The following is a 14,999-nucleotide window of genomic DNA, read 5'->3' on the forward strand; positions in this document are numbered from 1 at the left end:
GGGGGGGGGGGGGGGGAGCTCTCTGGGGGCCGTGATGTAAGGGGGGGGGGCTCATCCAGTGTTACCATGGGCCTCTTGGCTGCTTCTGATTAATGCCCTCCTTGCCCAGCCTGTCAGTTTAGGTAGACCGCCGTGTCATTGTAGGTTTGCAATTGTGCCATACAGTGCTCTGTGAGATGTTCAAAGCTTGGGAAAATGTGTTTATAACCTAACCCTGCTTTAAACTTCTCCACAACTTTATCCCTGACCTGTCTGGTGTGTTCCTTGACCTACATGCTGCTGTTTGTTCACCAAGGTTCTCCAACAAACCGCTGAGGGCTTCACCTAACAGCTGTATTTATACTGGGATTAAATTACACACAGGGGGACTCCATTTTTCTTGGTGACTTCTGAAGGCAATTGGTTCCACTAGATTTTAGTTAGGGGTATCCGAGTAAAAGGAGCTCAATACAAATACACACCACACCTTTCTAAATTTTTTACAAATAAAATGTGAAAACAACTTATACATTTCCCTTCCATGTCACAATTATGTGCCACTTTGTGTTGGTCTATCACATAAAATACCAATAAAATACATGTTTTTGGTTGTAATATGATGCAATGTGGAAGATTTCAAGGGGTGTGAATACTTTCAAGGCAACCTTTAAGCCAGGTTCACATTGCAAATGGGATGCACATCCAATTTGCAATAGCAGTAGAATGAATGGCTCTTTATGGAGCCGGTTCACATTTCTCCGATGCCAATTTGCACAGGAGCCCTGTGCATCTTTTGGTCTGTTTCAGGTCTGAATTCAGCCCAAAGTTCGGGCTAAATTCAGACCTGAAACGGTGAAGCAGGATACACAAGACCCCATGGCTGTGAGCCGCATCGGCATTAGGAGAAAGCCGAGCCTAATGCCTTCTTTACCTCGTTTCATTAGCTCTGCTGAATTGATTCAATCCTTACAGTATATAGGTAAGCTAAAAAAAAAGAATGTAAAAACGTATGTGTGTGTATATACATACACATGTGTGTGCGTGCGTGTGCGTGCATGTTATATATCTCAATAAGGGAACAAACAACGCAGTGGATTAATTCGATTTATTGCCAAAAAACATCAATATCAAACAGGAAGGCGTGGGATGTATATACATGTTCAAAAACCAGAACAAGGATTCAGTGAATATGGTTAAATCTAGAACAGTTATGTCCAATCCTTATTTCCCCCCCATATCAAACACACTCTAAATTATTTGCATATAACATTGGAAAAGTCATTAAACATAACACATTTCAGATGATGGTATTTGAAAAAAGAAAACAAGTGTCAGGAACAGGATTTAAAGTGCACATCACCGACAAAGTAGGGGTAGCAACTTGAGTCCATCTTATCCCCAAAGAGGTATTCGGCTATAAAAAGAACCCACGGGGGTCAGCGATGTTCCACAAATTGATAGGCCCCACGTTGTTCACAGTGATTCTAAAAAAAACGTCAACTTTTTGGCCATGGATACTATTTCTACAGCTTATGGGTACTGAGCACCATCCACTTCTTTATCAACTGTAAAAATGATAAACGGATTCTAGTAGCAAACCCGCAGGCTTTCACAGTGTTCCACCAAGGTACATTAAGAGGACCTGTTCTCATTGCCTTTTGGTCAGCTTTAGAATGAAGAGGAGCACTGATGATTAATGTTCAAGCCACCAAGAGGTGAACGAAGCTCAGAACAAATCTACCGTGACCATAGAGGAGAAGTATCCATTGGTAGATGACCTCTTGTACATCAACCTTTTCTTTGGATGCATCAATTTAAAATAAAAATATACTAGGTCTCATATAGCATACACAACCCTTTCTATGCTTTTATGTAGATAGGAACAAAAGTGTAGCAAAAAGGAAAACCAAACATCTGAATCCTTTGAGGTTACCAAGACCTCTAAATCCAAACATATGGATATAAGCAGTAGCATTTGCACACAAAAAAATAAAAATAAATGTAGTGGTAACCATTTTACTGGCAGGAAAAAGTAGACATCTGAGTGACTGGTGATATGGGCAGTGACCTCGGGGGGGGCTGGGTTAAGATATGCCCAATAGATGCCAACTAGAGTCACACTTTCTACAGCTGGTCACTATGGGCAAGGACATTTCTGCTTCCCCCACCATCACATAATAAACCTGTAAGAGCAAGCTGAAGTAAAACACATTTAGTGGTTAAAACACTGACCGCTTTTTTTGTGGACTCAGAAAAAAAGGGGGCCCTCCAATGGCTGCAAGTGGTTACTACACATGGGAGGGCAAATTATATTACATGGAATCAAAATTTTCTTATGACAACCAGGCAATGCAACACCAATAAGAAATAAACTTGAATTGTGTTTATCAGATTCTATTGTAAAGGAACAAACCGTGAAAATTTTGCAACCAAAATTTTGTGAAATCCAAAAACAAACCTTTACTTTGTAGGAGTGAAAAAAAAAAAAAAAAAATCTAAATTCCATGTATTAAAAACACACAAAAAAAAACGCTTAGATTAGATCGTGTTTTAATTCAGCTAGCAGGCTGAATGAAAAACCAATAGATTCTTTCAGCCATACAAGCAAAGCGGATGGAGGAATCCCCCCCCTGCCGTGACATCGGATTCTAATATCAGAATACACTGATTGACAAAAGTTTTCTAACATTCCTGTTCAACAAAAGCCGATCTAAAGATCGATTTCTGTTGAACAGGAACAGTCACACATGGATCGAAATTTAGATGGTCCCTGCTCTTCATACATTTTACAATCTCTCAGTAAAATTTCCTTTAGATTTACCAAAGATATGCAACCTTTCTAAACTAGTCCATCAATGAAACGTTTTTTTCGTTTAGGCAGGCTGTTGCTTATAGTTAGCAGGGCTAAAGGATATTATATAGCGAGATCGTACCATGCATGGTGAGCTTTACCCCCCAATGTCCTGGCCTGTAAATTGCCCTCTTCCTCTCAGTCCAGGCATTTTAGTCTTTGTCTAAAGTCACTGCCACAAGGATTAAAAGGGGTTGACCACTAACAGGATGGAATGAATGCATAGTACAAATTAGGCTTGCCTCTATGTCCCATCTAAACTACAGATCCAAGTCACTTGTGGAGAAAGCAGATCTGGCCACTAGCTGTAAGAGAGAAAAACGTTTTATAGAAAGCACCCACACTGCCAGGAAAAATGGCCACTAGGTACCAAAAGAGGGGGGTCTTATTAGGACTTTAAACAGAACAGGAAAACTTGAGCTGAGTGCAATCTAAACGCTGCACTCATCCTATCCTGCCCAAAAGATCCCTTCGTAATGGTCTGCATGCCACTTACTAGTGCTCATTTCACCTTAAGAAATGAGGAAACATACGGGTTTGTTTTCAGTGCCCACAAGGATGGAAAGAATGTGTCCGGAGATATAGATGCAGCTGGTGGTTATTGCCATCTTCTAAAATCCAAACGAATTTTTAACTTTATATTTAGTAAGGTAAATAGTAAAGGTTACATACACTTGTTATTTTAATTGCCTTGCACCAATAGAAATCTGCGCTCTAGGGTGGAATGTCACAGAGAGGACTCTTGTGTGAAAGCAGTGGTCTCTTTGCAGAGGTCTGACGCTCCCTGTCAAACTATAGCAGGGAGTATAAACCTTACTGAAAGAAAGACTAAACTATGAGCCCGGGAGGAGGGGGGCATGGTGCTTGTGTGCCTCCAGGAATAAGGACTGGCAACCGGAAGGAAGCTGAGGGGAAGTTGCCGGCAGGTGTCAGACTGTTAGCGGTAAGGCCGGCCATAGATGGAGCGAATTTCTTGCCTGCAACCATGGAGGATCAACTTTGGTACATTCAGCCTGCGCACACATGGTTCGAACCGTCTATGGCCAGCTTGAAGGAAGTATTGTGATCGGCTTTAAGCAAGGCAATTAAAGTAAAAATGAAATATGTACATATCATTTTCCTTAAATATCCAGTTAAAAATGAAACCTCATTGACAGGTTTACTTTATACACTAGATGGTTAAAAAAAATTGGCACCTCTCTACATACATCTAACAGGTCCACTTTTCCTGGCTGCCTACACATTGCAAATACCCATTATATCGTCAATGCTCCGGTACTTGCCAAATGCACTGTGTTAGCCCCACAAGCTCTTAATGGCTTTCTTAACTGTAAGCAGTGCGATAGGTGTGCAACATAACATAAAAAAAACTGAAAATGGGATTACTTTTAAATTTATTCACAAAAAATGACCACTGAACAGAGGTTTACTCTAAAAACATGAACGTTAGAGTAGAAAGTCATAACATGGAAACCAATGGAAAGGCAGGGTCAGTACTCCCATGTGCACCAAGTCTTCAAATATCAGAGGCAAGAGCACTTCAGAAGTTAAGTAACCAAAACATATTAAATTCTTTCTAAATATATGTCTTAAATGGAAAAAAAAAAAAAAAAAAATCTTTGTAAAAATAAAATAAGGTCAAGCAGACTTTTGCATATTAAAAATTAAAAAAAATGAAATATATTTATATATATTTATAAATCTATAGAAAAAAAAGGCTCTAAGCCAACGCAAAAAAAAAAAAAAAAAAGAAGAATTAAAATGGCAAAGAAAATATTTTATTAACCTCAAGGCTGAAGAGATGGAGGTTAATACACCGCATTCTAAAAGCAGAACCCCAAATGCTGAGGGGAGGGTATGAAAAAAAAAAAAAAAAAAAAAAAAAACACACATGACCCCGTGCAAAAGTCTATCAAATAAAAGCTCTTTGTAAAAGGGATGCTTCATGGGGAGAGGAGGTGCAGGAACGTGGTCTTTGTAGGCACTTCTGTCTTGGTTATGTTCTTCCATGAAAAAGATCTAGAGAGAAAAAATAAAAAAAAATAAAAAGTAAAGTCATGAACAGAACTGCATGGGTAAGAAAATAAAAGTAAGGAGCAATCATGCATGCTAGCAAGAACAAGAATGGGACTGGCCAAATAGAGAATCACAACAATTAATAAACAAAATAAATAAAAAATTATCCTTTCATGGGTCAGGAGAACTAGTTGCACAGTACTAAGCACTGATCCTAGAAACAGTTTCAAAGATGTAGGAAAGATCTTGCACAGTGTATGGCAGACAAGTGACGGACAGAGCAAAAAGCAAATAGTTGATGAGGAACAGGTCTCAGGCCGACCAGCTCTACTTTTGCTTGGACCCACCAGCAACATCCAGGTTGACAGCCTTTGATTTGGGGGGGGGGGGGGGGGCGATCCAAAGGTGTCGGTTGAAAAACCGTGAGCTCAATCTTTTGAGATGCATTAACTATTCGGGCATTCAGACATTTGCAGACACTGCAGCAATCAGAATACAAAATCCAGCAGGGGAGATTCCTCCACCCACGCCGTTTAGCACTGATGGATGAATCTACTAGATTTCTATCATTCAGTAAGAGCTCAGCTAACTGGGCCCTTTGTTCTTTATTAGTAGGGATGCACAGAAATTTCAGCTGCGAAAATGGCCTTTTCAGCAATTTACCAAGAGAAAAATGGCCGAATATGGGCGGGGCTTGGGCGGCGCAAAGCCCCCCCCCCCCCGGGGGTGTCCTATAGCGCAGAAAGAGGATAGTGCCGGGAACATAACTGCTTTCATTTCAATAGCTGTGCGTTTCTCTCTCCCCCCCCCCCCCCCCATGCACCGTCATATACAGCCCCTCCCTTGTCTGGGGAACTTTGATAGACAGATCAATCGTCCCAGGATTGGATGGGTGATCTGTCTATCAAAGTGCCTGGACAAAAAGGAGGGGCTGTATGTGACGGTACGTGGAAGGGAACCCACAGCTATTGAAATGAAAGCTGTTATGTTGCCGGCGCTCTAATCTACCAGGCAGGGCTCTGCTCTCTTCCCCTGCACAGGCCGGCTGCACTGGGGACACAAGTAGGTTGCATCTGACGGGCAATAGTGAAGCTGCATTGATCTCGTATCATGTCCCCCCAGTCTCTGTCCGTCCTCCTGCACCATGTCCCCCCAGTCTCTGTCCGTCCTCCTGCACCATGTCCCCCCAGTCTCTGTCCGTCCTCCTGCACCATGTCCCCCCAGTCTCTGTCCGTCCTCCTGCACCATGTCCCCCCAGTCTCTGTCCGTCCTCCTGCACCATGTCCCCCCAGTCTCTGTCCGTCCTCCTGCACCATGTCCCCCCAGTCTCTGTCCGTCCTCCTGCACCATGTCCCCCCAGTCTCTGTCCGTCCTCCTGCACCATGTCCCCCCAGTCTCTGTCCGTCCTCCTGCACCATGTCCCCCCAGTCTCTGTCCGTCCTCCTGCACCATGTCCCCCCAGTCTCTGTCCGTCCTCCTGCACCATGTCCCCCCAGTCTCTGTCCGTCCTCCTGCACCATGTCCCCCCAGTCTCTGTCCGTCCTCCTGCACCATGTCCCCCCAGTCTCTGTCCGTCCTCCTGCACCATGTCCCCCCAGTCTCTGTCCGTCCTCCTGCACCATGTCCCCCCAGTCTCTGTCCGTCCTCCTGCACCATGTCCCCCCAGTCTCTGTCCGTCCTCCTGCACCATGTCCCCCCAGTCTCTGTCCGTCCTCCTGCACCATGTCCCCCCAGTCTCTGTCCGTCCTCCTGCACCATGTCCCCCCAGTCTCTGTCCGTCCTCCTGCACCATGTCCCCCCAGTCTCTGACCGTCCTCCTGCACCATGCCCCCAGTCTCTGACCATCTCCTGCACCATGCCCCCAGTCTCTGACCATCTCCTGCACCATGCCCCCAGTCTCTGACCATCTCCTGCACCATGCCCCCAGTCTCTGACCATCTCCTGCACCATGCCCCCAGTCTCTGACCATCTCCTGCACCATGCCCCCAGTCTCTGACCATCTCCTGCACCATGCCCCCAGTCTCTGACCATCTCCTGCACCATGCCCCCAGTCTCTGACCATCTCCTGCACCATGCCCCCAGTCTCTGACCATCTCCTGCACCATGCCCCCAGTCTCTGACCATCTCCTGTATAGAAATATTTAAAAAAAATTAAGTTTTGGTTTTCGGCCTAATGTATTTTTCATTTTCAGTAGCGGCACCAAAAAACCCATTTGGTGCACCCCTATTTATTAGCACCAGTGCATGGCTTGCATTGCTCATACATCCTCTTTGTTGTAGACATTTCATTTTAAGCATTTTCATTGCATTGGCCTGGTAGCCAGATCCTCAGATACCAAGATCCAGACACCATCTGATCTCTGACCAATCACAAAGCATATGTCAAAATGGCATTCCAGCTAGTATCTGTTCTATAGACACCCAATGCCAACTATCTTAAGAAAAGCCTGGAAAAGCCATGCTAAATGGACATAGTTTGCAGCCCAAGTACATAATGACATTAGCCTAATGCAGAGGTGTAACTTTTTGACCTTCTTGGGCTGCAAATAAAACACACTAACAAAGGATAGCGGATGAGCAGTTCCTCCTCCAGCTGGAACCAAAGTCCCATCTCTCTAGAATATCAAAGATATGGACAGGAAATCAAATTGAAGGCTTTCTGAAGGTCACTGGAGAGGAGAAAGCCTTCTTGTGGGGTGCCACCATTCAACTGGAAGCGAAGTTTCAATGCGAGAGATTTCATCAGAATTTTGTAGGTCTTTATTAATGAGGGTGATGGTTACCGACCTCACTCTTTTTCCAGGTTTTGGGATGACTGAGACATGAGCTAAATTCAAGCATCTGTCCAGGGGGGTGCCATCACGGAGGGCATTGACGAACATAACCATAAAAATAGGAAAGAGGGGACAAATTTCTTAAAGTAGCAAACTGAGAAGCCACCAGGCGCGGAGCCAGACTTAAGAACTTTCACCGGAGATATGTCTGAAGAATTCCGCTATGGTGTTTTGAGCGTTCGAGAATGGAAAGATCCGGCCAGGCAGCATTTACTTATCTGGCGCCCGCGCATTCCCTGCTATTGCAAACATAGCAGCTCCAGCAACCCTCAAGGTGTGCATTTGCCTGGCTTATCAATGTAATTTTTCATGGCTGCTATGTTTGCATGGTACCCCCAGCATACCTACAGATGTGCATGGGCTGGTCTGTGATGGCTGCCCTGACAGCTGTGCTTGCAGGACATCCCTGGTGTCCCTACAGATGTGCATGGGTCAGGCTGGTCTGTGTCGGCCGTTGTGACTGCAGGGCATCCCTTTGTGGGTTGGACATCCCCGGCCTAATGCAACTGAAGGGGTTAAACAATAAACTAGCTAAGCTCCATGAATACTTTCCTTTACTAGGAAACCTAAAGTGACGTATCAGGGCTGTCATGAAATGCTTCCAACTGAAAATTCTACATGGCTTGCGGTATCTGACATCAATAGTTTGAGTTGGAGATCGAAAAAAATAAAAATAAAACACCAGGCTATATTTTTTTTTAAACTCCTCATCTCTATACCAGTTCCAGGTCAACTACTCCGCACTAAACATCAGAATGACAGCCAGGAACTTTTAATTTTCAAAAGCGAGGTCAGCATTAGCAGCCTCTATTGATCTTCCATCATAGATTCCCTTTAGACGTCTTGGAGCAACAAAAAGTGAATCTCAAAGACCAGTAGTTCCTTTTACCCTGTGCTTGTAGATTTAGGCCATCATGTTATTCTCGGCATACATCCGCCCTCCGTGGTCACTGTAAGCATCCATTCCATACTCTGGCTCTAAATCACCCATATGATCAAGAGGGATTTCATCAGTATACATGGGACGGTAATTGTCATCTGTGGAGAGACAAAGTTTTAGTGACCAAGGCATCATTCAAAGCAAGTGCTGCACAAAAGATCTGTCCAAAAGCCGACTCCTTGGTCATCCAAAGGAATTTCTACTTTCCAAACCCACATCTTAAAAATCACTGCTATAATCAAAACAGGATTTTATTCAAAGAGTTTGGCTAAGACACCTTTCACTCTGGGATGGGAGGATGGGGAAGTTAGCAGCAGTGCCACTAGTTTTAGTGGTGCCTTACTGCTGTTATAATATATATTTGGCCACTAGTGGATGAGGGAAGGGTTATTAATGCCCAAAAAGCGCAGCTGCCAAAGCGCTTTGCAGGCGCTTCAGCAGTGGTGCCCATTCATTTCAATGGGCAGGGCCAGATTAGGAGCACTGTATACACCACTCACGCACCGCCCCAAAGATGCTGCTTGCAGGACTTTTTTCCTGTCCTGCAAGCACACCATCCCAGTGTGAAAGCACTCAGGCTTTCACAATGGGGCTGCAGAAGAGGCAGTTTACAGGCTCTATTTTTAGTGCAAACACACCTGTAAAACGCTTAATACTGAAATACTGAACCCACTGTAGCAGTTTTAAAAAGAAAGCGTTGCACAAAAAAGCCACCACAGTGTCATTTTATTATATTGGACACTGTCCTTAAAATCGATACCCTACACAAGTGTCTAGGAACCCCAATAAATATGAAAAAGAAATACTCACCATCAGCGTAAGGTTCACCAATGGGGATCATGCTCTGTGCCTAGAAAAAGCATGTTGAAGAAATCAGATACGGAGCCCAAATTGAAATGGGTACAGCAGAGATTACAAAGCTGGAGGCTCATTAGGAAATAGAGCAAGATAAGTGCTTACCGCTTCCCAGGCTGCGGGGTCCTGGCGGAAGATGGCATTGGTCAACTCCACAGACACTCTCTTCCTGTAGTCCGGGTTCTTGTCCTCAGAGATACGGAATAGGACAGCAGCAGCATAGGTAGCTGAGTGATGAGAAAAATCCATTTATTTACACGGTTTGACTAGAATCAACCAACAGTTTATTGCAAGGAATAGTATGTAGAGATAATTTTTTAGTTTTGAATTGAGCAGGGAAGGGTTAGTTCCTTTTAGGTTTGTCATTTATGTCCCGGCAAGAAGATACGAACCGACGTCTTCCCCATAACCATGTGCAGGGTACTTTTCCTCGCAGCAGTCTTTACTTTTGAAATTTGTGTATAAAGTACTGTCATCCACCACAGCAGACAGACTTGAGTGAGTGGTGATCACTGACGCTCCCTGAAAAACTGTACCTCTAAAGTCAAGAAGCTGGAAAAAGTCTGCAGAAGACTGGAATTGCATCTGCGATACACTGATCACAGATGCAATGCTTCACAAAAAAATAAATGCAAGTTTTTTTTCTGCAAACATGCATTATATTTTTGTGTAGAGTGGACTTCTCCTTTAAAAAAGGTAATGCTATGTCCTTCTCCGAATGACGGTCATGAAGGTCAATATCCTGGAACAGATCTTCAAAACAAGGCAGCATCCCAGAAAATCTATGAAGCCTTTCGATTAGATTATAGGCACCAACGAGCATGCAAAACCATGCAAAGGGTGCCCAGACTGCTAAAGTAAAAATGCCTCCCGGAGCCTGCACAACCATGACATAGTCCCAAGTAGCATATAACCTCTAAAATAATGGTTTGTATGGTGTCCAGCTTACCTGTGCCCTCATTGTGGGAATGCAGGAGTTCCATCAGTGGAGCAGATGCGCCCTCAGCATCAATGGTGTCAGCTGCTTCTTTATCCTGAGCAAGTTCACAGAGCACTCCAGCTGCCACTCGTTGAATGTTCTCCACGGGGGAATACAGGAGCTGTCCAAACAAAAAACAGCAAGTTACTGAAAATGCCAACACCGCAAAAGACTCTGGGGCTGCCGTGCTGGATGGACCCTTGCAGGACAAGCTGCTGCCACAACTCGATGAATAATGGAGTTTACTAGGAGCCATTCCATAAACTGGAGCAACTGACCAGGTTATTCAAGGCAAGGCTGCCTATACATGGCTGCTTCTGGGGTAGCAATGGGGCATCACGTAAGCTAACTGGGCATCATAAGGATCAGTGCCATTAGTTGGGCTAGTTTATACAGCCTTCATTTTTATCTCTGACCATGGTTTCAGAAACCGTTTGGATGGATGAGACTTGCAAAGTTTGAATATGGCACTGGATCCCGTGAAGCAAATTACACAGCCTTTTAGGCTGCATTCACACCTGAGCGTAGCTTTTTCAAGCGTTTTTTACCGTGATTTGCGGCGTTTTTTACCGCGTTTTGTCGCAAATTTGTGCAGGGCAAAAGGTCACCAATGTTAAGCATTGAGCAGATACAGCGTCAAAACGCCCATAGAAACGCTCGTTGTCGCGCTAAACGCTCGAATCGAGCGTTTCCATTAGTTTCTATGGGAATGAAAACGCCCAAATCAGCCCGATTCGCGCGACAAAAAAGGGTCCGGAACTTGTTTGAGCTTCAGGCGTAGGGCTTCAGGCGACTTGGAGGGGAGATGTGAACCATCTCCATTGAGAATAATGTATTTTTTCCCCTCCAGCGTTTTGTAGCTTCAGGCGTAGGGCTACAAAACGCTCAGGTGTGAATGGGGTCTTATTGTAGCATTTGCTTTACACTAGTCTGAACTGCTTGTATTATTCAGCAAGCCAATACAAACACAGAACAAAGATAGCTTGAAAACGACTCAATTGAAAACCATTTTACTTCCAAGACATGCCAAGCTTGACCTGCTTGTGAGTCCAAAGCCCGTGTACCCTTGGCCTTAACCTCCCTGGCGGTACGATTATTTCGGATTTTAGGTGCTAAAAGCGGTACCATTATTTTGCATGAAAATTTGGCGTTTTATATTGTAGTCTTGTAATTCTTAGGAATAACTCTCTTAAATCTGTCCAAACCAGAGTCTAGCAGACATCCCGGGTATGATAAAGTTTGAAAAATGAAATCATAAATTATAATATAATAAATAATTGTACCAAATAATAACAAAAAAAAAAAATTATCCAATAATGTAATCAAATCAAAAACACTGAAATTTGCTCAGTTGCAGAATTGTCACTGTCATTACTTTTCAGTATTTGATGACGGATCTCCCCACAAATCGCTATCGCTCAATTCTGCGAGTGATTACAATTTATTATCACTGTTTTCTAGCTGGTCTAAAACCATTTTTGATGTAAAATGACAGTTTGGTTGCTATGGACAATCTCCAGTTTCCAGGCATAAAGAACAGTTTTTATAATATAAAACTACATGCAGGACACTGGGCAGACCACTAGGGACAAAGGGGATGTGAAATATTTACATACAGCAATGTAATCTGTAAGATTACATTATACTGTATGTATACTGTCTGTTTCACTTTTTGAATTTGGCGCCGATCTCCGTCCCCGTGCGTCGCAACGCTCGCAGGGAACGGAGATCGGCTCCGTGATAGATCGAGCGAGGCACGGCTCGCTCGTACAGCGGGGAGACAACGCTGGATCCGAGGGAGAAGGTAAGTAAACCTCCTGGATCCAGCGATGCGGTCCCGGAGTCTGGCTCGGGGTTACCGCTAATGGTACAAAAATTCCACCCCGAGCCAGACTCGGGAAGACCGTCAGGGGGGGTTAATAACCCATGACTGATAACAGATAGTCATTTCAGGAGGACATGTTGATGGGACTTAAATAATTTTCTTCACTCTTGACGAAGATGAAAGTTGTGAGCTCCAGCTTGTATAAAAGCACGGATTCCCCCTTCAATGAGCACCAAGAAAATTACTCAAACAAGAATACAACAAGAGCCCCAAGCCAAGTGTTAGGATAAAACACTTTAAAGCCAACCAGTTTCAGGGGCCAGAAGCGCCCCTTCATCAGGGTTTAAAAACCATGGATTTACAAGGAAACTCTTTAGCACTCAATATGTATTCAGCTGCATACTGAATGTACAAAATCTAAAAAAGTGTTGCTAGTATAAAGTAGGCCATAGATTATGTGATTTTCTTTCCTACAACACATTTCCATCAACACTGACTGTATGAATAGGTGAATGCCTCCTGTAGAGTCATTTTCTTCCGGCTCCTGGGGAAAAAATGAATTACTGCTAGCAGCTATAGCCGCTGGCAATAATCGCATGCTAAAAATCAAACATGCTGGTTTTACCCAAGTTTATGGATTTTGGGTACAATTAGCATGCCCATAGATGGATTGAATCTCGGCCTGTCTCTGCTGACCCAATGTCCGGCTTTGACTGTATGCCAAATCTGTTGGCAATGCCACATCTATTCCAGCTTACAGAACAAAGAGCACAGCAGTGCGTTTCAAAACCACAGAGAACTCATTGCAAAAAAATAACTCTTTAAAGGATCCCACAGCACTATCTACTATATGGATTCCCCAGCCAATCACTGATAAATCCTTTTAAAAGTGCAGCCTGCCCATCACCGTGCCGGAAATATGGATCAAGTTAATGGAACAATTAGCTGCACAAATTACTAATTAATGAGGCTGTGTGTTTCCAGCTCAGGACTTCCATGCAAATCAATGATGCCGTGCAGGATCCAGCTCTGGAATGTCCAGGGACTGCTGGTAAAGTGAGCACTCTCTGCAGCAGACCCGTGAGATGTGTCAGCATATATAACAGATAGATAGGATAGTGGTGGGCTCTAACGATTGTTATGAAGCCAAGGTCAGAAACAGGTCACATAGAGGCCACTGCAGTGACTGACAATGCAGAATCTGTTCTGTGCCAAACTATTTTGCAGTGTGTGCAGGGGAGCCCATTACTGCCATTCTAAAAATACAATACATATCCTAGATCTGATCCCAAAACCTGCAACAGGGATAAACATTATGTTTATATACATTGCAATGGCTAGATTAAGGCAATACATTCGACTTTTACAGATTCTCCCCAAAAAAAAAAAAAAAAAAAAAAAAAAAGGAGAGAGATTTAATTGACATGAGACAATAAAGACTAATCAGTTCTTTAACCAGTTGCCGACCGCCGCACGCCGATGTACGTCGGTAGAATGGCACGGGCAGGCATAAGGACATACATGTACGTCCCTTGCCTCCCGGTCGGTCGGTCGGTATTCGTTCGGGAGCGATCCCGGACGAGGGGACGGCCATTCATTCATGGCCACCCCCTCGCGATCGCTCCCGACGAATAGAAATCCCCGGTGACATCACTTCCTCTCCTGTAATGTAAACACAGGAGAGGAAGTGATGTATTCTCTCCTCCGTGTCGGTATTTTTCGTTCCGACACGGAGGAGAGCGGATCAGTGAGTTGCACCAACACTCTACACACACAGTAGAACATGCCAGGCACACTCACACCCCCCCTTTACCCCCCCAATTACCCCTGCCCCCCAGTCACAGTGACACCAATGTCATATTTTTTTTTTTTTTTTTGCATTGGTGTCATTTGTGACTGTAATAACTGTTAGGGCAGTTAGGGTTAGCCCCCTTTAGTTCTAATGTACCCCCCTAACCCCCCCAATAAAGGTTTAACCCCGTGATCACCCCCCGTCGCCAGTGTCACTAAGGCTGGGTTCACATTGCAGCGGTTTATGAGAACGAATGTGATTCGCACCGCACTGCAGTGCAAATCACATCCGATCTCTGTGCGATTCGAGTTCAGCCATTCGCCGCACCCGCCGCAAATTCGCACGGGACCCTTTTTTTGGCCCGCAGCAGAATCGGATCGCATGGGTGTTCACACCATGCGATCCGAGTTTGCAGATCGCACTGCGATATGCGAACTGATCTGGGGGTGTCAGTAACATTTCACTGACACTCCCAGCAGTTCGCATAGGGCAGTGTGAACTGCCGCCGGGAGGCATGCGATGCGGGAACCCGCCGCGGATTCGCGGCGTTTCCGCATCGCTCCAGTGTGAACCCAGCCTAATAAGCGATCATTTTTCTGATCGCCGTATTAGTGTCACAGGTGACGCTAGTTAGGCAGGTAGGTATTTAGGTTCGCCGCAGCTTTTTATAGCGCCAGGGACCCCCATATACTACCGCATAAAGCCCCCTGATTGCCCCCTAGTTAACCCTTTCACCAGTGATCACCATATAACTGTTACAGGTGACGCTGGTTGGTTAGTTATTTTTTTATAGTTTCAGGGCACCCGCCATTTATTACCTAATAAAGGTTTAACCCCCTGATCACCCGGCGGGTGTCATTTGTGACTAATAACTGTTAGGGCAGTTAGGGTTAGCCCCCTTTAGTTCTAAGGTACCCCCCTAACCCCC

At 44.5% G+C, this 14,999-nt stretch overlaps 1 protein-coding gene across 1 annotated transcript in view; it reads right to left on the reverse strand.

The window, feature by feature from the left end:
* Nucleotides 1-1,070: 1,070 nt before the first annotated feature.
* Nucleotides 1,071-14,999, reverse strand: part of JUP (junction plakoglobin) — a 100,526-nt gene continuing 86,597 nt past the window's right edge. Inside the window, exons 11-15 of the mRNA XM_077459939.1 lie at nt 10,425-10,575; nt 9,581-9,702; nt 9,431-9,470; nt 8,570-8,718; nt 1,071-4,849 (exon numbers count right to left, since the gene is read on the reverse strand). Coding sequence (XP_077316065.1) covers nt 8,585-8,718; nt 9,431-9,470; nt 9,581-9,702; nt 10,425-10,575 — 447 coding nt within the window. The 3' untranslated portion in view covers nt 1,071-4,849; nt 8,570-8,584. The remainder of the gene's footprint in view (nt 4,850-8,569; nt 8,719-9,430; nt 9,471-9,580; nt 9,703-10,424; nt 10,576-14,999) is intronic.

The sequence above is a fragment of the Lithobates pipiens genome, unplaced genomic scaffold (assembly GCF_037356315.1).
Source record: "Lithobates pipiens isolate NorthernLeopardFrog02 unplaced genomic scaffold, aLitPip1_a1.2 Scaffold_28, whole genome shotgun sequence".
NCBI classification, from domain to species: Eukaryota; Metazoa; Chordata; class Amphibia; order Anura; family Ranidae; genus Lithobates; species Lithobates pipiens.